Here is a 24,970-nt window from a genome sequence, read left to right as displayed (position 1 = left end):
TACTATGTCCTTCAAGGTTGGTGTGTTCTGGTCTTATGGGCATCTTGCAGCTTTCTTATCTTTATGGTTCTGCACATCTGCTCTTCCAAGGCTGAGCTGTCTAAAGTGGGATTATTCAGGAGCTTCTTATCTTACAACTGTCCTAACTATTCACAAGGATTTACTTTCGTTTGGTTACATCTGTTGTGCAATGATTCTAAAAACTTGAATTGATAGCTTCTTATCTATATTCGCAGGTATCAAACAGACTGACAATTAACTTGAAAGCCAGAAAAAAATTCCCCTAATACCTTTGCTTCAGCTTCACAGCCTCTGTCATAAGGTGTGTTTTTCTCACAGAAGGCTTCAATTTACATCAGAGTATAAGAGTATCTAAAAGCAGATGTGAATCATTAGGTTATTAGATCATCAAAGCCCTTGGAAATTGAACAGACCTAGCAGGTAGCAATCTTTGAATCCACAGGGACTTACTGCATGTTCTGTGTAGGACACTTCATCTTCTTACAGACTCCATGACGTGGCATTACTGCAAATACTTATTTGACAAAGGTAATGTTACAGGTGCAGAACCTTGTAACAGATGGACTGTTTCGCCTTTCCTTTTGTTTTATCAAGGAGTGATGAGTCCTGCACCAGCTGAGAAAGGGCATGGTGGGGGTGAACATTTCCTTTCCCAGCTGGGAAGATGCCTACCACACGCTCTTCTGCCTGCATCCATGTGCTGCGCACAGCACGTAAGTGGGATCAGATGCCAGGTTGGCACTGTGGGATGCCTCATGTAAAACAGAGGATGGAGATGCATATGCCAGGCAAGCTGGGAAAGCCTCACCGTGGTGCCAGGGGGTCGCTGGGCTCTCCCCCGGCACTCACTGCTGTTAGAAGGGGACAGCTTGTGTGAAGAGGAGCCAGAGGAGAGGTGTTCGGGATGCCTGCTTGCAAGTGACCTTTCTTAGTGGAGGTGGGACACACTTCTGGAAAACTGGCTTCATTTGGCAGGAGGGTGCCTTGTGAGGAAAGACACCATCATTAGTAAAGGTCGATGTAGATACTGCTAGTGCAAAAAAGACAATAATGCAGGGAGACAAGGACACCAGAAGCTCTCTGCAGCTTCTCCCCTCTCAACAGCTGCAAATCAGCTGCCTTCTCCCAGGAGCATTCTGGAGGTTATTGACATGGTTCAAGTAGGATGCATGTTTCCCATGTGCCGTGGTTGTCCAGTGCCTTTGTTAACCTCGTGGTAGGTTGCCACAGACTTCTCAAGGCTTCAGGAGTCACTGTGTGCAAGAAGTGCTCACCTTAGCCGAAAAAACAGCTTAGTAACAACCACAAAAAACCATTGCACATGGTCCTTGCTCTGCACCAGCCCCACCCAGAGGTATGCGCCTGCTTCGGGAAAGCAAGCAGCTGCCTGTGCAGAATGAGAGCTTCCCACCACCCTGCAGCATCTGGGGAGGCTACAGGTTTACTGATAAGTGTACAAACTCACCATTTGGAGAGAAGCTTTGCTGGGTGGACTGGTTTGTTTGTTTTGCAAAAACACGTTCAGTCGGGGTGGTGAGGGCTCCTGAGGGATGGGAAACCAAGGGGATAAAGCAGTGGGGTGAGCAGGGCACATCCTGTGGGACCGGCAGGGCACAAACCAGGCAGATCCCTGTAGTGAGGTTCAGCCAGGAGCTGAGGACACCAGGCAAGCGGGTGGTCATGAGGCAGGTCTGAGGTCAAGCTCAAAAGTCAGTCAACGTGTCAAGGTAGCATCCCATGATTGCCAGGCAGGTACGTGGTGACAGCACGCACACCCGAGGTCGGGATGGGAAGTCAGACTGACAGTCACAGGGTCCACAGCCAGGCGCAGGCATGGCTGTGGCTGTGGCCCAGCTGGAAAGCAGCACTTCTCCAACATGGCTCGGGATGGACGGCACAAGGCTGAGTTCAAATGGACTTTTGAGCCCATGGGCACAGGGTGGAGGCCCTAGGTGAGGCTGCTCAGGGCGATTACGACCTACTAGTGCTCTCAGGGCCCTGGCATTTTCTGCCAAAAATACAGAGCTCACTTGCACAGGAAAAGCTCACCTTAGAAAAGATGGGAGTGGCCATGAAATGCTAGAGTCATCCTCCATGTGGTTGAGCTTACCAGGAGCCCATCTGCACCTCTATGGAGAGGTGGAGGAGGAACCTCTGCAGATGCAGGGGTCCATGTCTTTCTTGTGCTGGGGACACCAGAGCTGGATGCCGTACTCCCGGTGGGGTCTTATGAGGGTGGAGTAGAGAGGCAGAATCACCCCCCTTGACCTGCTGGCCATGTTTGTTTTGATGCAGTGCAGGATACAGTTGGCTTTCTGGGCTGCGAGAGCACATTGCCGGCTCATGTCCAATTTTTTGTCTCCCGGTATCCCCAAGTCCTTCTCTGCAGGGCTCATTTCAATCCCTTCATCCCCCAGCCTGTATTGATACCGGAGATTGCCCCGACCCAGGTGCAGGACTTTGCACTTGGCCTCATTGAACCTCATGAGGTTTGCATGGGCCTGCTCCTCAATCCTGGCAATGTCTGCCTGGGACCTTGACTTCATGCCTGGCGGCTACCACCTGTGCTGCTCCCTCACACGGTGCTAGAAACATGGGCTTGATGCCACACAAATTCTCTGCTTGCGTTGTGTTTTTCAAATGTCCTTATCCACCAGCTCACTGGCCTCATGAAAGGCATGTGGCACTGGGCTTACAGTAGGAGGGAAAGACAGACAGACACATCAGTCAGCATAGAGTAAGGACCTTAGGAAGCTTTTGGTCTAATGTAAGTCCAGACTGCAACCCAAGAGTCCCAGTCTGTGGCCTCATTCTCCCTGGAGAATCTTATCTTTCATATCCAGCCTTCCTTCAGCTGCAGCTGCAGCAGGGCCCAGGTTCTCATTCTATGACGTTCTTGGTTGTGGGGGTATTTACATGTTTTCTGACAAAGCAGCCTGCAGCATTGAGCCAGTACTACGGTGTGGCCAACATGCTGTATCCTCCGAGATTTACAGCTCCCCTCCTGCAGTAAGATGCATATGTCAAGTTAGTGCCCTGTTCCGCCTGCCCGCACTGCGCCCATCGCTACAAGCTGGGTAGAGCGGGAGAAATGCCATCCGCAGAGCACAACAGCAATCAGTACACTCTTTTATACAGGAAAAGTGAGCGTCCCTGGCAGGAAAGCTGAAGGCCCGAGCTATTTCTGGCTGGCACGGATTGCAGACCTTCCCTGCCTGCACGGAGGCAGTTTGGCTAGTCCATATGGCAGAGCTCACAGGGAATGCTGGCCATGCCAGGTGGCCACATCACCTCCAGGAAAGTGTTTATTTTCTTCCAGCTCCTGTGATCATTGTGTCACCAAAGAAAGTTCACAATGTCACTGGGGCCCAGGTGTACCTGTCCTGTGAAGTGAAGGCAGTGCCCACTCCTGTCATCACTTGGAGAAAGGTATGTTGGGAATCTCGTGCAGGAGGGCCGCTTTCAGTGTCTAACAGCAGACATAGCTCTGCCTTCCCATGCTCACATTCTGTGCTGCTGTACTGCATTTCAGGTAACTCGATCCATCATCTGTGTACTTACTGAAAGCAATGTAGGGACAGTTTCTTCCAACACTGCTGCAGCCTGCAGTGCCCATCCGTGCACAACTGGTGGTGGGGGGTCTAGTCCTTATCTCCCCAAAGGGTCTCAGGAATCCAAGCACCTTCTCACAGTAATTTAAGATAATGAACAATGTCAGAGTGCCTTGTCAAGCACTGCAAATTAAGAGAATGGTCTTAGCAGTCAATACCACTACTGTGATGTATGCCCAGCAGACAACTACCCATACGTCTAGTAAACAGAGCCTACTTGGTGCTACTGGTTTGCTATGCAGTTTTATCTCTGTGTCTGAAAGTGTGTTGCACTGTGATGACATCAGCCTGAGGCCTCTCAGAGCCACACTGCACAACAAAATTCACCTAAAAGCTTTGAAACTCCAAAGAAAAGGAGATTTCCTCAGCCCTTTAGATACCTCGAGAACTGGGTCTGTAGGGGTCAGTGCTGCAGCACAGGAGGACACTCAACAATGAGCGTATTGATCAGTGCTCAGAAGTATCCAAAGCCCAGTACCTATGACAGAAGGATTCTGCTCTTCACTATTGACAGAGGAGCTACACTGAGAGACTAAGTGAGCTCAGATGTTCTTAGGGGCGAATAGGGCTCAGATTCAGGGGCCATAAGCAAGAAGGGGATCAGAGAGTCTTGGCGCTGGCTGGGTGTATGCAGAAAGATGTGTATTTCACCAATGTCTTTCCCTGGAGCTGCAGAGAGCACTGTGTCCAGTGAGCATCACCCTGCTTCTCCCTGCACTGCATGCAGCTCCTCTGCCTGCCTGTCCGAGCATGTCAGTAATAGTGTGGTCAGAGAGAATTATGTCATCATGAGTAAATGCTTCTAATGGATTTCACAGATGTCCTCTAACATCTTCGCACTCCTGTCAAAATATGCAGGTCTGAGAGTCACACAAAGGAGTCGAACTCCTGGAGGAGCTGCCTGGAGGCAGAGCGAACATGGCCGCTCAAGTTCAGGGAGGACCTTCACAGCACGGGGGCACAGGGTGGGTTTTGGTAAGTTCAGCAGGGAAAACACGCAAGGACAGTCTTGGATAGGCAGCAGCCAAAGGTCCTGGTGGTAGTGAGAAGTGACAGAGTTTATGTGGTGAAAGCAGTAAGAGAAGGACCATGGAGGACCTTTCAGGCGGACATGTCACACAGAGCAGATCGCACCCATAACTGTATAGAGGGGCAGTATTTTGTGCCTATTTTGAACAAATGGCAAATTAGAAACCTTCAGATGTTCTTAATTGTGAGAGTGGTTCCAGGGTGCTCTCCAGAATGTATGTGCATGTTAATAATAAAATATTTTTTGTGATGGTTTTGCCAAATCGACCAACTAATGAAGGAAGATCAGGGCGTCTATCAGTGTCACGCTACCAACATGGCTGGAGAGGGACATGCAGATGGGAGTATCACAGTCCTACAGCAGAACAAAAGCAAGAAGGAGACATCGGTTCTGGTATGGGACAGCCCTGCCTGGCAGGTAATGCTGACAATACCAGGGCACAAGCAGCTTCACTGGCACCAAACATTTCTGGATCGTTCCTTTAATAAAGGGCAGATGTGAATGCAAGTCATACCCTAAACAGAGTAACAACCGCTGGCAGGAGTGAATCCCCTCCAGAAAGGAAAAGGGAGATGAGGCAGATAAACGAGTGGTAATGTTTTACACGACAGCATAGAAACGGACAGACTTCTGTGAAGGCTCTGTCACTCCTAGTATTTCTAGCATGACATTAGTCCCTACTGTAATGCATGCCAGTGGAACAGCATAAGTTATGCTGGACCAGCAAGCAGCACAATGGTGAATTGTCTGCTGTGTGTAAAGATCTGAAACTAGGAGATCAAGGTGTGGGAAAGAAAGGGAAGAGAGAGGAGTGCATCTCTTCAAGGCTGTTCTGGAAATGCAGTATCTTGTGCAGAAATCTGAAGCTTTGAGAGAGTCTGAGTGGGGGCTTTTAGAAAAGTTCACTTTCCTATTAAAGGTTTACTTGGTAACATTCTCTGAAATCTGTCCTCCCCCCTGTTCCAGGGAGAAGGAATTTGTTCACTCGAGAAGAGCTGGGCCGTAGAGCACAAGCTAGAAAACAGTCAGTGGCCACCTTTGCTTCCTTTGTCATAGGAGTTTAGAAAATGTTGCATTAATATTCTTGCTATAGGTTTAATGTCAGTTTTATACATTTTACTGTTTAGAAAATATGCAATTAATTTTGAAAATACATAATTGAAAATATGCATTAATACTGAAAATTCAGGGAAAATAAGTAGGGAGAAAATATAGAGCAGTAAAAGCAGGACCTTTTAAATTATTTTATTATTTATTTTATTCCCTGTGGAGCACCAGCTGCTGGGGGTGCCATGTTGTGTGCACAAGAGCTGAATAGCAAAAGGGGCACCATCACCCCCCTGCCCTGTCATCAGCCTGGCTGCTGAGTATGCACCACCCCGTGTGCTCCAAGGGGGTTTTGCTATAGATGGGTGTCACACCCAAACATGGAATTGTTTCTGGAAGCTGGCAAATCATGGGCAGTCAGCCCCATTTACAGGACATTTACAGTTCCTGGAGATGCTGATTGTACTGCACCCAGGACTGGCAAAAGCAATGCAGCCCAGCTGTGACACTTGCTGGGTTATAAAGATTTGGCTTCCACAGAGCAGAAATCCAAAGTAGAGTTGTCTTGAGGTAAAAAACATATAAAGCAAAAGTTAACTGTCATCTTCCAGAAAAGACATAATGCCCTCTGATTCCGTCACTGTGGTGCATCTGGCTCGGAGCGTGCATCCATTGAAAGCTGAAATTAGAAGTGGGGAGAAATCCAAGACAGGAAAAATTAAGAAGAGGTGGATGTGGTCTAGAAACAAAGCAGCTGATGCTGATAGACATGCAGAGAGCTAGAGGTAGTACAGTAAAGCAAGAAAAGCAGAAGTCGTTCATGACTGCTTGCCTGCTGCAAATGAAACAGGACAGTGAGTCTATTGCAGTAAATTGAGAATACAAAACAACTCCTGAAATCCATTGTCTGCTCTGTAGATTTGCAGGTCTGGCCCACTTTTCTCCCACAGTACTGAGGGCTATCTGATGAAGTTTCTGCTTGCTTGTGTGGCCTATAAAATGTGTAGATTCTGAGGAAATGCCAGAAAGCCAGAGGCACACAGACGAAGTGCTGCCACTGTTACCTGTTTGCTGCGTCCACGTTACAGACTAGGTTACGAAAACACCAGTCAACTAAAAAGGGAGAGACAGGGAAGAAATACCAGTCCAGGCAATTCCTTTAGCTAAGGTGGATGTATGGGTTAACCAAGAGACCATCAGTTCAAATGCATGTGTTTGCATGTATAAATTACAGCCATATATGAATGCTTGGCACTACACCTACACCCTTTCCTAGTCATGGTAATAGTTTACTCAAAGCAGCAAAAGCAACACAATATGACTATGCATAGGAGCAGCAGCAACATGGGTAATCCTTACAATCACTTTCAGCAATGAAATCCTGTGCTCGCTTGGACAGGGGTTTGGGGCCTGTGTTTTCAACATGCTTCTACTCTTCTGCACTGCATTTTATTCAAGGGTTGTAGAAAATAACTGTGTTAGTCACCACATACACCACACCATACCAAACCTGTTGTCACGGCAGCTGTTACACTAAACAACTCCATAGAGCTATAGCTCGGATGGGTTAATCCTGCTATACCATCCACAGAGAGAAAGCGGAGCAAGCCATGGATGTTGCAACAGAATGAAGCTGTGTCAGGGGAAGTTCAGACTGGACATTAGGAAAATGTTCTTCACTGAGAGGGTGGTCAGTCAATGGAAGCGGTCACAGCACCAACCCTGTCAGAGTTCAAGGAGTGTCTGGACAATGCTCTTAGTCGTATGGTTTAGTTATAGGTAGTCCTGTGAGGAGCAGGGAGTTGGACTTGATGATCCTTATGAGTCTCTTCCAGCTTGATACAGTCTATGATTCTTGGGTTGGCTGCCCAACACTGGCCACTGTGGAGAAGCCTGAGGTAGGATTTGGTTAGTAAAAGGCAGGAATGCTGGCAAGGAGAGATGCTGGGGCATTGGGGCAAAGAGGTCAAAGAGAAAGTATTTAATTCTTTGTAATAACAAATTTGGCAGAGGCTTTAGTACATTTGTGAGACTTTTTGCAAAAATTTTTTCAGCTTTGTTTTACATGGCAGCCATTTTAAGTCAGTAACAGTGTGGGCAATGGGAGACATACACCTTCTAAGTGGTTTAACATAGACAATCCTCAGATGCTGTGGGCATTTCAGAGGGACTCGTGTCCTGTGCGAGTACTCACAATTCCCACTAGCCCTGGGGAGCTATGTATGAAATGACCACTCAGTAGATCTGCAGGTGAGTCAGACTCCTGGGGACGCCAGGCTGCCTGAGCAGACAGGTACATCCAAGTACAGGGTGTTGACAGGAATCTAGGAGCAGAGAATATGAGTTCTGGAGACAGAATTGGGGTTTTTAAAGGGATGCTGGAAAGATTCAGGCATGGGAGTGGACAAGCAGCTGAACATGACGGTTCTGCAGAGGCAGAGCAAGAGGGAATATAATTGCTGGCTGAATAAACAGATACATCCAAGGCACTAATTTGCATGACTGTGAGACAGGCATTGGAATAATAGTTCTGCTTTCCATATTATAATAGGTCTGTTTGTTTTATTGGAGAGGATTTCAAATGCATAGAGGTTGGAGAAAATACTGCACAGCAAAACTTAGGACTCAGTTTATTTAGCTGACCAAAAAAAAAAAGAGTTGATTATGTGATACAGGTACCTGTGTAACAAGAAAAGAGGAGTTAGTAACAGGTCTTAAATGCAGGAGAAGAGAAGTACAAGAACAGTTAATTGGCTGGAAGATGAAGTAATTGGTTTCACATTAGGGGATAACTGTAAATACCATTGTCTATTACAATGAGCATCCCTTACAATGATTAATTACTCTTGCTTTTAAACAGCACTTAGCTTCCACGGCAAGCAGTTCACGTTACATACTATTACAACCATGTCAGTCTTTGTTAGTGTAATGTCAAGGCTGTGAACAAAAAGGCTGCATTGTATTTAACACTGATATAGAGAAAAGTTGTGCTGCTTTTCAGTGCTTACACATCACAGAAGTTTTGCAGATGCACTTTTATACGCTTTCCAGTCCAGTATTTTTATCTAAAACGAGCTGCATGATAAACACTCTTCTGTGCTAAGTGCTTCACAATTTCCTCATTATTTTTCTAGTGTCTTTGACGTGCTGCTAGATCATAGCATCATAGAACGGTTCGAGTTGGAAGGGACCTCAAAGATCATCTAGTTCCAACCCCCCTGCCATGTGCAGGGACACCTTCCACTAGATCAGATGTTTCTGTACGCTGCACTGCCTGTCTATAGATGGCTATTCTTGAGCTGAGTGCTTGCCTTCCCCCACTAAATGCAGAGATGATTAATCTTCCCCAGAGTCATACTTATTCTGGCTGTCTGAACTCATGTACCTGCAGCCACTGGAACACAGTTTTGGCAAATAGTACTTTTTCCACTTTCTCATTGATCTTCATTTCCAGTCTTGAGTCAATTTGGAAGGCATCTTGATCGAACGAGTCACTGAAATCAGCTCCACAGTTGAAGGGATAGGCTGCTGTGCTTCACAATTGCTTGGTGTGTAGCTGCCCATACAACCCAAGGGAAGGAAATCACAGCTTGTTGGTCAGGTAACAGTTCTGTGTCCCAGAGATGACAGAAGTCTGCTTCATTTTCATAGAACAGGATAATTCAAGCTCAAGAGACCTCCAGAAATCTATAATCCACCCTCCTGCTCCAAGCAGGGTCAGCAAAAAGCCAGACCAGGTTATTCAGGGTTTTATCCAGCCTGGTCTTGAAAACCTATAAGGATGGGGACTGCGCAGACAACCTCTTCCACTGCTTGACCGTCCTCAAGTGGAAGAAGTGTTTACTTACGCCCAGTCAAAATCTCTTTTCAATTTGTGCTTGCTGTCTCTCATCCTCCTGCCATGCACCACTGTGAGAAGCCCGATTCCATCTTCTTGTTAACTCCTTGTAGTTACTAGAAGGCTGCTATTAGATGCTCCAAACATGATGGCAGGGCCGGGAGGCTGGTGCAGGGGAGTAGCAGCCCTTCCCGTCTGGAGACACCCCAGAATGTGCAGACATTCATCCCAGGATTTCACATGGTCTGTACTGCAGAAGCTACTGGTTTTAAACAGCACTACCATGTGCTGCTCTTGCCTTTCCTGGTAGCTGTGAACCAACCCCAGTTGAGGAGGCTGTCTGATTCAACCATGTCTTCCTTGGGATACTGCAGACTAATGGCATTAAGAGGTTTTCCTTGCCCCTATGCACCTTTTCCCTGAAGTTTTAGCAAGGCCCACACTCATCCCCTTTGAGCTCTAACACTGTTGCGCATTCGAGCATGGTGGTAGAGAAGTCACAGAGCTGCTGAGCAGGACAATGTGAAAGAGGGCCTCTGGAAAATGGAAGAGAGATCCCACACTCGGAAGAGCACCCCATTAGCAAGACAAATGCCCTGTAAGATGAAAAGTAGGAGACCCAAACTTGAGATAAGGCTGGGAAGAATTTGTGAATAGAAGCCTGGTTAGTGCTGGCAAACCATACAGAGCTTCTATATTTTAGGTCCAAAAGTATTATGGTGGTAAGGTTATTTTACAAAATGCCAAGACATTGAAATAGCTGCTCTGAGGAGCACAAGTGCATGGAAATGTCACGTTGAATTGGTCACATGCTGGACTTAGGAACATCCTGGTTTTCAGTCTTATGTCCTTTACCTAAGGTAAGCCTGCAACCTGCTTGCATCAGTTTAACCACAGTAAAATAGATGAGGACTCCACACTGAGAGTTTTGACGCAGGCCTACACTGTCCCCAACACTAGGAATTGCATCACAGGCGGATGATGGAGGTCCCTGAGACAGAGCAGAAAGAAAATTCTGTTACTAAGAGCCTGGAATGTGAGGGGGGAAAGAGTGTCTCCCTCCTACTGCCAACAGCCATAAAGTCACCCGAGAAACAGTACCTACAGGATAACCTGAGCTCTGAGCCTCACAAGGACTTACACTCTACTTGTCTTGCTATCCTGACCCTATACTTGACATCGGCACTCTGCTTCTGCTGGGAAGATGAGCAGCTGTTTCTCCAGGCTCTGAGACTACACAGCAGCACATCTCGTACTTGAGCAGACCAGCGATAGAAGTGAAGAGGCAACAGATGGGAGTCCTTGACCAGACTGCAGTCTGACATCCCCCTCACCCTCCTGCTGCATCTCTCTCTCCTTGGAGGAGAAATATGCAATTGCCTGGCATATCAGAGACTGCAGAAAACCACAGTCACAAGAAAAACACCAACCATTTATTTTCTCCTATTTTAATAAGGAGATGGCTTCATCTCTCCATCTGCCTGAAAGCAACTTCCTAGCAGAGTCTTTAACAGCTCCCAACAGCCAGTTCAGATCCACCCTTGAGCAAGAACATTTCTTCAGTACGCAGAATGGCTGACAGCTCAGCTGTATTAAGCCTTGAAATGTGGACGAAAATGGGTGCCATATACATGATTTTAAGGATATAGCAAAGTGAAATTGGCTTGCTAGAAACCTTCACATCCCTATACGTCCTGAGGACTCTACCGCTCTACCTCTGACCCTGCACAGAGGCCCAAGACCAAAAGGGATACCCCTGTCCCATTCTCCATAGCTGGGCAGAGGATAGGATGGCTGAGGATTCTGGCTTGCACAGGCAGAGCCAAGCTCTTTAATGTATCTCATTAGTCCCACCATCAGCATTGTAACTTCAATGCAGTTACCTGCTGTGTTCATTTGTCAACTGGATAATATAATCCCACAATTTATTCAATTGCACTTGTTCCATTTTACAAAGATACCAGAGTAAATGAGCTCAGGAATATCCTTGTTTTCCTTTCTCAGTAAAATCCAGAGAATCAAATAGGACTGGGTTATTTCCTTTGACTGCAGTGGGCATCCAAGGCTCCGGGGCCATGTGTCAGCTCTGATAAGAAGTCTCCAAATTACTTGGTTATGCTTCCAATCCAATACCCAGTTTCCAAGTCTGCCATTCATGAACTGCACTTTCAACCCCTGCCTGTCTTGGGGACAGGTACTCAGGGAGCCTTTTTACAATACATCAGGCCTGAAGCTAAGAGGCAAGGTACGGTCCTCAATGTTTGTCCCCACTCCTCCTGTATCTGTCCCTCTTCCAGCTTCAAACCTACATACGCTTCAAGATCAGCTTTCTGCAGGCGAGCTCGAGCTCTGGCCAAAATGGAAGGGTGGAAATTTCCAAGGGTCAATCTCTCCATTGTTCGTAATTCCTCTCTTCTCTGATGCCAGCCAACAATTAAGTCTGCCTCTTCTGTCTGAACTGACCTCGCAATCTTTTCCCCCTTGCTTTTCATAGAAGACTTTGTGATCACAGAATCTGGGCAAGCACAACAAATATTCCACCGTGCTTCATGCAGGTACTTGTGCTCTCAGCCAAGGGCACAGTAAACTGGAGGAACAGATTCTTCCTTCAGCTGAGCAAGCGAGCAATAGAAAAGAGCAAGCGGCGCCTTTGCTGCAAGTGGCTCTGCAGGCACTCCCCTAACACCAGGTGAAAATTATTTCAAGGAGGTAAGCACAAGTTTGAGAAACATCCAAGTCTCTCTGGAGGTCTGGTGTGCAGTGTATTGAAGGGTATCAAGTCAAATCCTAAATGTATCTTTTAAGACTTAGGCAAACAGAGAAGTAACCCAAAATGGCTGAAAATCAAACTCCTGCTTTGGCAACTCAGTTTAGGGTCATCTTAAACTGATGCATACTAGTAATCACCAGCCCCAGAGCTTAGGAAATCACTTTCAGAGCAGACAATCACAAGCATCTTCACAAAGCAAGTTGCTTCTCTAAGGAAATGACCCCTATTTTGACATCAGCGTAAGCAGTACAGGGTAAGAATATTGCAGGTGGCCTCTGAGTGAAGTAACACTCTTGAGCTACTAGAATATAGCAATTTGTCATGGTGAAAAGAGCTCAAGTCAACATCAGACGAAACACCCAAGTACTGGCACAAGGCAGTAACAGCCATTGTAAAAAGTCTGCTGTGACTAAAAATCAGTTACTAGCTCACAGAAGAACTGTGGCATTTTTCCTGCTTTACTTTGTGTAAATTCAGGATCCAGGAGGTCCTAATCGAAGGGGAAACTGGCATAGGCCTGCTGCATAAAGCTGCGTCGCCCTTCCCCCTTTTATTTCTCTACATGTTCATGTTTCACAGCTGAGTTGCTACACATTTAGTAACCTGAAAAACTCACCATTGCCTTGTCTTTTTCTCTCTCCTTTGCTTTTCCTCAATACAAGTTGATTTTAAAGGTGGAGGAGAGAGCGAGCTTAACACAAGAGCCAGGGAAATAATACTAGATGACCTCTAAAGTGATGATTATTAAAAAAATAAACCACTACCAGAGTTAAGTGACACAACTGCTCTTCCATTTATTTCAAATCAAACTGCTTGTGAACTGGGTTCATCAAAGACTTCATTTTTCACACAGACAGGTTCAGTAAGGTTGATAGCCAGAGCACGTGGCAGTTTAGAGGTAGCCGCCTAACAAAGCAACTTGCTAGCGCTTAACACTTCATACAAAATGGAGATGGACTTTTTTTCAAACAGTACAAGAAATGTTCCATCACAAGTCATTGCTTGATGATACGAGGGAGTACACTGTGACCAGAGTTCACCTGCAGGGACAAGAGACATCTTCCCCATACTCCCAGCTAGGCTATCACTCTCAGGTCAGATAGACTTAAGTGAAACATTTTAGACCATTTAGTATTGGAAGTCTGTCTCTGGCACAATGTTTAATTAACAAACGGGAAAGCAGCTAAAGTCCATTTTATGTTTTTGTATACTGAGTCTTCTTAAGTGTTCATATACTGTCCAGCTTCTTCAGGATGAAAGGAGCTGAAAAGAGAAAATAAAGCAGCACGAACTTAACTCAGCTGAAGATAACAAGAAGTCTGCTGTGAGTCTGTGATGAAACTGCAGCACATTTACGCGGCATCTGAAATATCAGACTCTGGGTGAGATACCACCCTCCACCTCCCGCAGAGTCCCTTCTCTCCCCGCATGACTGCTTTCACAGCAAGGCAGCACGATGCAAAAGGGGGGATCCCGTAGGCCCCAGCGTGCGTAGGTCAGAGCCTCGGGCCTGTTCCCGACGCCACCGGGGCCGGGGGCAGAATCACCCAAAAGTGAGGTTTTGTTCGCTAAACAGCAGAGCGCCCTGAAAGCGGCAAGGCTCCGACGCAGGGCACCGAAGCACTGCCTACAAGACGCCCGGCAGGGCCCTGTCCCTCCCCGCCGCAGGGGGGTACCGAAGCGCTGTTCCTCGCCCAGGCCCAGCGCTTCAGGCGCCTCAGGCCCCTGCCGGCGCTCTGGAAACGCTGCCGAGAGGCCGAGCCCGGCCGCCGGGACCCCGAGTCGGGCACAGGGGCGCTCACAAGGCTGCCAGAAGCCAGGAGGCCCCTACGGGGGGCGGGCGGGCCGGGCCGGGCCGACCCCTCCGGTCCGGTCCCGGGGGCGCGGGCCCCGGCCGCCAGCCCGCCATGCCCGCAGGCCCGCGCCGCCCCGAACACTCACTGATCCGCAGCAGCGCGACGTAGATGAGGAAGTTGCGGACGGAGGTGAGGACGTCGCGGCGCATCTTCCGCTTCAGCTCCTCGGGGTCCATCTTGGGCCCCAGGCCCTCGATACGGAACATGCCGGCGGCCCCCGCTGCGGCTGGCGAGGAGGGAGGCGGGCGGCCGCGGGAGGGGAGGGCGGTGGGGGCGGGCTGCGGCGCAGGCGCACGGAGGCGGCCGTTCCCGCCCGCTGCCGGCCGTTCCCGCCCTGGAGGGGCTGCTCGTCCCTCGGGACCTCGCTGTGGGACCGGGGGGTTCGCAGCCTGCCTCTTCCGAGGGCTGCTGGCCGCGGTCGGACCTGCTTATGCCAGACGCGGGGTCCGACCGGGGGGACGAGCAGCTGAGGGGGTCCCTGCAGACAGACGGCCTTCCTCTGGTCCTGCCGCGGCCGGCGTGTGCCTCTTGTGCTCCTGCCGAAGCCGCCTGGCCCGCTTGCCCCGCGGCTGTGAACTTCGTGGAGGCAGCACGGTGGCAGGAGTGCGTGGAACGGGGGTTTTGCTGTCGTGGAGGAGGGCCGTGCAGACTGCCAGGCGCCTCTCAGCCCAGTGCCTTCCCTGGGAGGGTGGAGAGCAGGGAGCAGACGTTGAACAGCCCTGCGTAGTAAGGCACAGAGAAAGTGTCCTGTGCCCGTCAGCTCTGCTGCCAGGAATAGTGCTTGGAACATCTGCTGCCGACAGGGTCTGCGACTACAAAGGGCAGCGAGGCTGGTGAAGGGTCTGGAGCACAAGTCTTATGAGGAGCGGCTGAGGCAGCTGGGGTTGTTTAGCCTGGAGAAGAGGAGGCTGAGGGGAGACCTTATCGCTCTCTGCAACTGCCTGAAAGGAGGCTGTAGCGAGGTGGGGGTCGGTCTCTTCTCCCAAGTAACGAGTGATAGGACGAGAGGAAACGGCCTCAAGCTGCGCCAGGGGAGGTTTAGGTTGGATATTGGGAAAAACTTCTTCACTGAAAGGGCTGTCAGGCCCTGGCACAGGCTGCCCAGGGAAGTGGTTGAGTCCCCATCCCTGGAGGTATTTAAAAGACGGGTAGATGTGGTGCTTGAGGACATGGTTTAGTGGTGGGCTTGGCAGTGCTGGGTTAACGGTTGGACTCGATGATCTTAAGGGTCTTTTCCAACCTTAACAATTCTATGATAAGGATGGTCCCAAGGAGCTGGACTTAGGTCTGAACAACGGGTACCAGATGCTTGTCTTGGGGATGGGACCGCATCATACAGCTCTGTCTAGGAGAGATGGACACATGAAGCAGAGCCTGCTTTTGTGGATTACATATCACAATGCTTCAAACCATGTCACAGCACAACAGCCTCAAACTCAGCAGCTCTGGCTGTGTCATCACATCTCCTGCTGCAAACCCCGCTGGCTTCCCAGTCTGTGTGGTACTGCTGCCTGAGGTGTGCATGAGAACACAGTCCTGAAGAGCAAACCGGTCTCGTTGTGCTTGATCACTGGGGAGAGAGGGTTACAGCTGCACCAGGCAGGAGCAGAGGTTGCCTTGCTGGCCCCTCTGAAGTCTTCCAAGTGCCTTCGTTCTGGGTCATCTATTTACAATGGGACTTGATAGATACCTGTTTTACTCTAATTGCAGTAAAGAATTCATGTGACACTGAGTCAATGTGCATCTGGCTCTGCTAGCTTTCCTGAATCATGCACTGTCTCCTCAGTTATGCACTGTTGTCTTTGGTACTACTGCAGATCTGCAGAGTTTGTTACTACTTCAGCTAGTAACTGACTTATCTGTGCTGCTTTGTTTAGTACACAGGAGTCTTCACCCCAACACAGAATCCCATTGTGCAAGGTCTTACACAAAGGCAACTCCTGTTCCCAAACAAGTCTGGGGAGACCACCAGAGGCCAGTAATATTTAACAGGTACAAAAAGAATGAGAAGGACAGGGATCTTGGCTTTGGAGAGGCCCCTTGCCAACGACAAGGCCCCTTCTCCAGGAGCTGGAGGTCTGGGAAGCTGGGCTGTGGATGAGTTTCGGTAAGATAATGGATGACCATGAATGCTAACTTGAATTGTGACCTTTTTCAGGGACAGGAGCTGGTTCAGGCCTGAGACTAGGCTCACCCAGAGAACTGTGTATGCAGCCCTCGGTCCTCACTCTTGAGCTCCGTCTGCATCATACAGGCTTCAGCCAGCCAAGCCCTACATTTCCTGCCCGTGGCAGGCAGCCAGCAATGCTTTCAGAAGCACTCCTCAAATGCCAGGAATAGCCAGAGATGGACACAGGCGCTAGTGATGCTGGGAGAGGATCAAGCAAGCAGGAGGTGTCTTGTGGCTCTCCCCACTACCCCCAGAAGATGTCTGGGGTTCTGCAGCCCACCCTGCTCTGCCTATGCTCCTTGGGATCAGGCAATGCACAGTAGGCAGATAATTAAAAATAAACTGATTTCTCTCAGCTAAGCTGTCTATGACCTGAGGCAAAGCCAATTACAGAGCAGCTGCTTTCATTGTGCCAGTGATTAACGGGGCTAATTGCATCTCCCACTGGCTGGAGGAGCTTTCCTGCCTTTCTGTGCTACCTCAAGGGCCCTCCCTGACTTTGCAAAGCATGGCCAAGGAGGAGTGTTCCCAAACCACCCTATTCCCAGCACGTTTGCAGGACATTCAATCCCAATTGCCAGTGCAAATGAAAGGGCAACCTCCTTTGGTCACAGAAATTGTAAGACTGTCCTCCTGAGAGCTTTACAGCAAGGTCCTGGAGTAAAATACAATAGAGCTGCCCAGATCCGCAGCTGACACAAACTAGCCTTGTTCTGCTGGCTTCCAGGAAATCTTGTTGATTTACTCAAGGTTTCATTCTGAATGGCGGGTTTCTCTGGTCTTTGCTAGCAGAAACAAATTGGCAGGTCCCAAGCCCATCTTGGCAGAAAAGCAAAGAGTCTCATCCTACATTTCAAGACTGTTCCTCCCAATCTTGGTTTGTATTTGGAAAGGAGAAGTGATACTGTTTTCCCAAGCATTGCTCTGGAGAAGATAAAGGAACTTGGGCAAATCTGGGCAAAGCTGAATCAAACACGACACAGTACTGAAAAGAGACTAGAGCAAGGAGAAGACAAAAAAAATGCTGTTAAGGAGCAACACGAGTGAGGACTCTGCCAGGACACTGAATGGGAAGTTGTTGCCACAAGTTGTTTCCCTGGAGCCACCCCATTCTCCTTGTCCTTTTGTGAGATTGGGGGGGTGAGAAACATTTCCTTTGTCAGACATCCACATTGGATAGGCAGGAGACTTCAGGCGTGGAGCGACTGGCAAGGAACAGAAGGCGTTGGCTTTGGGTTTTGCCAGCAGCGTGAACAACTTCCTGAGATGTCCTTGAAAGGTTTGTGGCCATTCCCTCAAAACTCCAAACTGCACGGTTTTTACAGCTCGTACCATGTCCTTAGTTTTACTCAGTCCTGTAATTGCATGAGAAATTTACCTTTCATTTCCTGGGGCCACAGGCAGATTACTAGCCACTGACAGGGTGCTGGCTTGAGGTTAAGGTCTCTGAACAGAACGTGGATGACTGCACAACATGGTATGTGAAATGGCTACACATGGCAGGTAACAGTGTGAAAAGCTGACAAAAGTTGCAGATAATGCCACAAGGGACAGCTGGATCTCCCAGTGGAGCAGTGATGCGAGGAACGGCCAGACTTCACAGATAACTGGAGAGAAGCACTGGGGTCCTTCTGGGGCAAGGCCAGCAGTTCCTCAGTAACCATGTCAGTAATAGCACATAATGTCAAGATTACCTAGGTAACAGTATCAGAAATACCAAACTGGACATGGATGTTAAAAAAAAAGACATGATACCAATGAGGAAAAAGTAGTTAGAAGCCAGTTTTTCCTTTGGGAGAAGGCTGGGACAGACAAAGGAAGTACGAGGATTGTGAAAAGGAGGGTCAAGAACAGGAAAAGGGAATACCAAGGTACACAAATGTTGTGACCAGTGCTGCATGGAGGAAGCAGCCAAGCAGTCCTGTGCGTGATCACCATTGCTAGAGCAGAATCTTAAACCAATCCTGTTGTTTTGGCCGTAGCACGCATATCAAACCTACTGTCCTGGTCGAGAGGGTGAAGGGGAAGCCATGTTGCTTTCCCTAACAGACTTGAGAACGCCCAGGTGAATGGATTGACCTTCCCAGTATGACCATGGAGATGCATCTTCTAGGTGATGATGGCTTTGGCAGCTACCTATCACTTCCTAACATTGTTGAAAAACAGGTTCAGCTTTTTCTACCCTTGCTGAGAAAAGATTGACAAGGTCACACAGAATATGAATTTGCACTGGTTTACATACCAACCTGGCAGTTCATGCCACATGTTAACCAGTTAAGGTCCACATAAGCCAAGGTGCATTTCATGTACCGAGGATAGGCCTGGTCTGGCTGCCTCGTTACCCCAATGGCAGAAGAAGCAGGCCCACGTCCAGGCATCCCCCTGCATGCACAATAAAGAAAGCAACATTCCCTTGTGCCTGTGATTCTGATGATTTTTTTGTGGCTGAGTGAGGAGCTTTGGTTCTGGCTTCTTCTTGCCATTGCTGTGGGTGGGCAGAAGCTATCTGGAAAAGTGCAGGATCTAGGTGCAAACAAGCTCTACAGGCCAAGGAAAAGAGACTCCAGGTGAAAGCGGCAGGGCTGTATGCTGGGTGGCAACGCAGAAAAGAGGGGCTGGCTGGGCAGGTCTGCCTGGGGACCTGAGCTAGGACACACTAGTGAAAACTCAGACTTCTTGCCCCAGGGGTTCTCCCCCTCCCATGAAGTGCTGTCACTGGCGCTGGGGTAAGACACAACTAGTGCAGAGGGCAGGCAAGAAACAGGGCTCAGAAATTAAATCTGCCCTCATCGCACTTTTTGAGACCTCAGGTAGGTTTGTGGGGGAAAGGAGCTCACCAAGATGGCTTGATCCTCCCCGATGAAGGTGTTCTGTGAAGTGGCCCTCCATACACTGTTCTGCCGTGTTTCTCCAGGGCTGCTTCCACATCCTGGAGATGGCTCATCACCCGGCTGAAAAGACAGCATGCCTTTCCCTTAGGCAAGGCAGCATTAGCCTGCCCTGGCCCCTTGAGCATCTACCAGTAAGATTCAGAGAAGTGCCAGAAACTTCCACTTCTGGAGCTGGATCAGGACGTTTATCACTGATGCATATCAAAGGCATTTTAGAGGCCCAGGGGAAGCCTTCCAGAAACACTAGGGGGAAGCAAAGTAGATAGTGCTGGAGCCTTGGTGCTACCTAGCATGTTGATCCTTTCACCCCATCAAAAGAATCAATATGGATACATACACTAATGGCAGCATTTGCCTTTGTGCAAACAAAAAGACTTTCTCTTTGGCCAATAAATTTCAGCTTGCCATTCTGTAGCCTCTCTCTACAGGCTCCACACAGTCGGTCAGACTGTGCAAAGATACATTTTCTGTGCTTCATCAAACCAGCCCAAAAAGCAAATTAATGCGACCGGCAATTCAAACTGAAGGGACAGTTCCCACCCACCCCACTGATGCCTCCCAGCTTCTCAGGCCTGGCCTAGAGGGCGACGCCATCTCTCCTCGTGCACAAATAGTGTGCATGGCCCACGCTGCTGGAGCCTGATGCTCAGTGCATTGGCTCCCCAGCACCTTGCAGCTGGAGCATCCATACTCACTGCTTTCAGTTCAGCAGGTCTAAAACCAGATGTGGCTAAAGACCAGATGTATGTTGAGTCTAGGACTGATGCATCTACTGCAGGCAGTGCTGCACAGGCACATGAGAAGATACAGGTACCTAACCCAGGCTTAACCAGGGCAAAGAGTGTCTGAGTTAGGCTGGCTTAGGCTGGTTCAGGCTGGTTCCTTTGATGCAAGGCATGTCTCCCTGATAAAGGAGAGTGCTCTGGCAGGCCCTCCCGAACAGGACTGCTTTGGCAGTATTGCCATTGCTTGATCTGCCATTTCAGTCCACAGGCTGTTTTCTTTCGGGGCAGTCACTACTGAACAGCTTCCCTCTTTATTTCCTGTGTTTTCCAGCCTGGATCTGCAGCCTCTGGTGTGAAGGTCAGGAAAGAAGACAAGGGCTGTTATATAGGATTCTGCAAGTTTCCAGCAAGCTTGTCTACTCAAATGGTGTGTAGCTAAATGCAGCTGTTGTACCAGGTGGCTGGGGCAGCTGTACAGCAAGACCAGTGCCCATTGCTCACTCAGTAGTCATACTGTCCAGGGCTACAGTAACAGACAGTTGGCACGCTCTTCTGTCCATTCATCCCCTCTCCTCAGTTCTGAGGCAGGTAACATCACCCCACCTCACTGGAGAGAAAAAGTCTGCAAGGTAAGCACCTGACAACACACACTTAGAGCTCTGCCGCTGACTTCACCAGGTCTGAAGTCTTTTCCCTTCAACTAATTCCAGCCAGAAGCTCTGGCATGGGTTGCAGCAAATGGCAGCTACTTAGGGCCAGGAAAGTCACAGTGCCAATCAATCACACCTTTCTTGGTGCCTGGACAAGGGGGAAGACTCTGGCACAGAGAACTTCACTGAATGACAGACTCCAAAATGGAAACTGCATCTGCTCCTTCTAACACTGTGCTGTAGCAGAGCTGTCAACTGGATGTTTAATCCAAAGGGGAAGCAAAATAGCAAGGAGCTTAAGCAGAAAAAGATTTTTAAAAATAAATGACACTGACCTCTTCTAGGAACAAGGTAGGAGACTGTGTAGATTCTCCTGCAGGGGTACATTTGGCATAGTACTGCTGAGGAGAGTGACATCCTTATCTGACAGTAGGACTGTGGGAGACATGTTATTTTTCTCCAGAGCAAGCAACATGAAGTAAGGCAGCGTTGGGGCCCACAGGGTATCCTTGGGGTTCTGTAAACTGGGTGATAAAAAGGGGCAAAACCGCACCAGAGCAGACGCTCCAGCAATGTAAATCCACATAGTGCTGTTAAAAGACAGCAGAACAACTCCAGGGCAGGAAGACTCATGCCCTCACCTCACCTCTGCATTGCTGTGGGTGCAGTGAAAAGGCACAGTGGGGCCCAGAGAGACGCAGTGTGAAGAGACGGTGCCAACCACATGAATGGCTGAGTCCTCAGGGCACCTTGGGCTGGAAGTCTCCCACTTCACAGCAGTGTCGTGCTCCCTGAGCCCCTTTGCTGTGGGTGGTATCTCCCCAGCAGCCGCACCAGCTACCTCCTGCTTGGTGGGGACCTGGGGCGGGAGGACAGTCCCTGATGTGTAGCAAGAAGAGAAGGAGCAGCAGGACAGTGCTTACGCAGAGCACTGGTCTGGCCTCTGCCCTTCCATGGGATCCTTCTGGGATCCTTCCGTGCTCGCCACATGTCTGGACACTTGGGACTTGGCACCTCAGGGGCCAGACTGTGACACAGAAAATCACAGCCTGGTTTTCTGTTGCAGGATTTCCTTTACCCTCAGAGGTCACCACCCCGCCGTGCATCCCCAGACCAGCAGCCTGCCAGCCCTGTCCCGGTGATGGCAGCTCGGTGTATGACAATGTGGCTTTAGTCCACCCCTTTCCTCACTGCCTGCATTGGCAGACAGGTTAGCACTCAGGCAGCAGAGCTGAGTTTGCTCCTCCTAGAGAAGAAAATATGCAATACTCAGGCGACCTCTGGCTCCTCTGTGAAAGCCCGAAGCTGCACCTATGGTGGTTGCTCCCCAGAGCTGGAAAGAGACCGGCACATCAGCTTCAAGCTGCAGCATGGAGGGAGCTAGTGGTGATGCTCCAGCCTCCCCTGCCTGCTTCTGCTAGACTGCTGGAACTGGCTTGCCAGCAAAGAAATCATCTTTGACCGCTCCCTGTCAGGGGAGGCTGGATACGGCAGCCCAAGAGAGGTGAGGCTGCTGCACCCAGGCCCAGCCAGGAGCAAGGCTGAGCAGGTGTTACCAGAAAGCACATGCACACACGTGCACACCTTACAGTACACAGGTACATGTATATACATGGCTGGCCACACACATCAACACAGACGGACACCCTAAGCGCTCACTCAAACTCAGACAGCACAAGCAGCCTCAACCAGCTCCCCTTTCTGGCCTAAGAACACCATGAAAACACACGCACACTGTAGAGAGTCCCTCAGGGAAACCACTAGAAGTGGAGTTGTGTAAGGCAGCAGGACCGACTGCGCTGACCCAGCGCAGGGCATGGCCAGACAGGCATCCTGACCAGAAAACCATTTATATGCTGCCGGCCCTTTTTATCCCCTTATCGCTCTGTATTCCCACGTTTGCTCTCCCCAAACCATGTCAATGCCTGTGTTTCCCCACATTTGGTTCCCCCCCGGGCATCCTGCAATGAGCCTTGTGGAATCCCAGAATGCTCTTCCCCTGCACCCCGTAGCATCTCCCGTACCCCTGGCAGTGAGCCCTGGGTCTGCGGGGTGCTCAGGAGAGGGTGGGTGTCCCGAGCCCATGGGGCTGAGCTCCCCTGGGGCTGGGAGGAGCGGGGCAGGGGCTCGTGGCTCTGAGGGTGTCACTGGGGATCTCCTGCAGCTTGGGGCTCTTCTTGTGCGTGCAGACAAGCCTTTCATCACCAAAGTTTGCATTCCTGAGCTGTGATCTTTCTTCTCTGAGAGAGACAATACTGAAAGCAGTGTTATTTGACCAGTCATATTGGAATCTGCCTCAGTCAGGCTATGTGAGGCCAGATAGTTTGAAATCACCCATCAGTTCTCAATTCAGGCATCCCAGGGATGTCCCCAAGACTCCACGTCTGTTTTATCCCCCTTCAGCCAGTCCTGTCGTTCTGCTGTGGTCTGGGACTACGGCACAAAGGGCTCAGGGTACCCTGGCAATCCTGGCACTCCAAGGGAAGATTTCTCTTCCTGCTGTTTCCCCTTAACCTTGGCAGGAGCAGAATGTGGCCCTGCCAATAAGTGGTCCTGCCGTTCGTGGAGCTGCACAAGCTGCTGCCCAACCCCCTGTGCTGCTTTGAACGCTCAGGGCATGAAACCAGCCCTAAAAGCGTTGGTCAGAAGGAAAAAAAAATGCTAAAAAGCAATGCCAGAGCTTCAAGGCAAATATTTCAGGCTTGCCGTGCATTTACCTGTGATCTGGGACAGGGAGAGACAGAGCTAATAGGAAATGTGATCCCCCAAAAACTGTGGCACGCAACCACAGCATGTTCTGCCCATGCGCCAGGTGGTTGAACTTGATTTCTGATGTCTTCAAAAGGTTTAATGCACTGACCTTTATGCTGAAGGGAAGCAGAAAGGGGATATCATTTGTATCATTTGTCTGTATCACTTTAAGAAGCAATTGCTACTCTAAGTAGAATTAGAGTGTGTAGCATTATAGTATTAGAGTGTGTAGCTAGCTGTCTGCACAGTTTGAGTGGGTTTGAACCTTCAGGAGAAACGTTTTCTGGTCACTTTTATCATTAACAGAAGTGTTTCTCTTGTCACACTCTCCTTTTTGCCTGCTAGCACAGACAAAAAATTGTGGGTTCCTTTTTGGGCTCTCTGTTGTTGAAACATGTTGTCAAAGATGTAAGAAAGAATACAGAAGTCTCAAGGGCAAATTGTGGACTGTATGCTTTAGCTCTCACGTGTTTGAGCTTTTCTGCTTCATGGGTTCATTTGTCCATTCCTTGCTAAGGGATCTGAAAGTGTTTCCTTAAAAACAGCTTGGTGAGGAGTGCCGGCACAGCAGGCTTTGGAGCTTCTCACCGCTGTCTCTTGGCCTGGTTTGGTGTCCACACTTAAGAAGCCAGCTCTTAGCAAGAGCATCAGGGTGAGCTGTAAACAGGCGGGACATGCCCCTCTCTAAGCACACAGAGACTGGCACTCTACAGGAGAGACTGAGAGAAATGCCATGGCTCAACCTACAGCCTGGCCTGCCAGACAGGTCTTCCCAACGGGGAAAGAGGGCTGGTGCACACAGAAAGGCTTGGGCAGACACATGCCCTCCTCACGCATGCCATTTCTCTGGATGGACTCCAGTGCAACCACCTCTGCAACACGTCTTTCTCACCTCTTTTGTCTTCTGAGCTGCTCTGTCTTCCTCTGGTCACAGATGACGTGTTGTATTTTAAGAAAGTATCCTTGGTGGCATCCAAAGCAGCGTGGCCAGCAGGTCGAGGGAAGGGATTCTGCCCCTCTACTCTGCTCTGGTGAGACCCCACCTGGAGCCCTGCGTCCAGCTCTGGGGTCCTCAGCACAGGAAGGACATGGACCTGTTGGAGCGGGGCCAGAGGAGGCCACAGAAATGATCAGAGGGATGGAGCATCTCTGCTGTGAGGAAAGGCTGAGAGAGCTTGGGGTTGTTCAGCCTGGAGAAGAGAAGGCTGCAGCCTTTCAATACTTAAAGGGGGCCTACAAGAAAGGACAAGGGGTAATGGTTTTAAAGTAAAAGAGGGTAGATTCAGACTAGATGTAAGGAAGAAATGTTTTACAGTGAGGGTGGTGAAACACTGGCACAGGTTGCCGAGAGAGGTGGTAGATGCCCCATCGCTGGAAACATTCAAGGTCAGGTTGGACGGGGCTCTGAGCAACCTGATCTGGTTGAAGCTGTCCCTGCCCATTGCAGGGGGGTTGGACTAGATGGCCTTTAAAGGTCCCTTCCAACCCAAACCATTCTATGATTCTATGATTCTAAGTTAGCTTGGGTCACTCACATAATGCTCAACGACCTTTGTTGGGTCAAACACCATCAGACAGCTCGGCTGGGCGGCAGCAGCAGAACGGCATGG

The 24,970-nt window shown here is 49.4% G+C and overlaps 1 protein-coding gene across 1 annotated transcript; it reads right to left on the bottom strand.

The window, feature by feature from the left end:
* Positions 1 to 13,086: 13,086 nt before the first annotated feature.
* On the bottom strand, positions 13,087 to 14,458 carry TOMM5 (translocase of outer mitochondrial membrane 5). The gene is made up of 2 exons (XM_087761559.1): positions 14,259 to 14,458; positions 13,087 to 13,580 (listed from the first exon to the last, which is right to left on the bottom strand). The coding sequence occupies exons 1-2, from the start codon at positions 14,377 to 14,379 to the stop codon at positions 13,546 to 13,548; spliced, it is 156 nt and encodes a 51-aa protein (XP_087617685.1). The 5' UTR covers positions 14,380 to 14,458; the 3' UTR covers positions 13,087 to 13,545.
* Positions 14,459 to 24,970: the final 10,512 nt, after the last annotated feature.

Source organism: Nipponia nippon, unplaced genomic scaffold (genome assembly GCF_047370975.1).
Source record: "Nipponia nippon isolate SJK-2023a ecotype South Korea unplaced genomic scaffold, ASM4737097v1 scaffold_24, whole genome shotgun sequence".
NCBI lineage: Eukaryota > Metazoa > Chordata > Aves > Pelecaniformes > Threskiornithidae > Nipponia > Nipponia nippon.
This window is presented reverse-complemented; position numbering and strand designations above follow the sequence as displayed.

What these genes read in the sequence shown, in the direction of transcription:
- TOMM5 (XM_087761559.1), bottom strand. Translation starts at nt 14,379, where the DNA reads ATGTTCCGTATCGAGGGCCTGGGGCCCAAGATGGACCCCGAGGAGCTG. An exon ending in CGTCGCGCTGCTGCGGATCA is followed by an intron (nt 13,581 to 14,258) that starts GTGAGTGTTCGG and finishes TTCTCTTTTCAG; the next exon opens with CTCCTTTCATCCTGAAGAAG.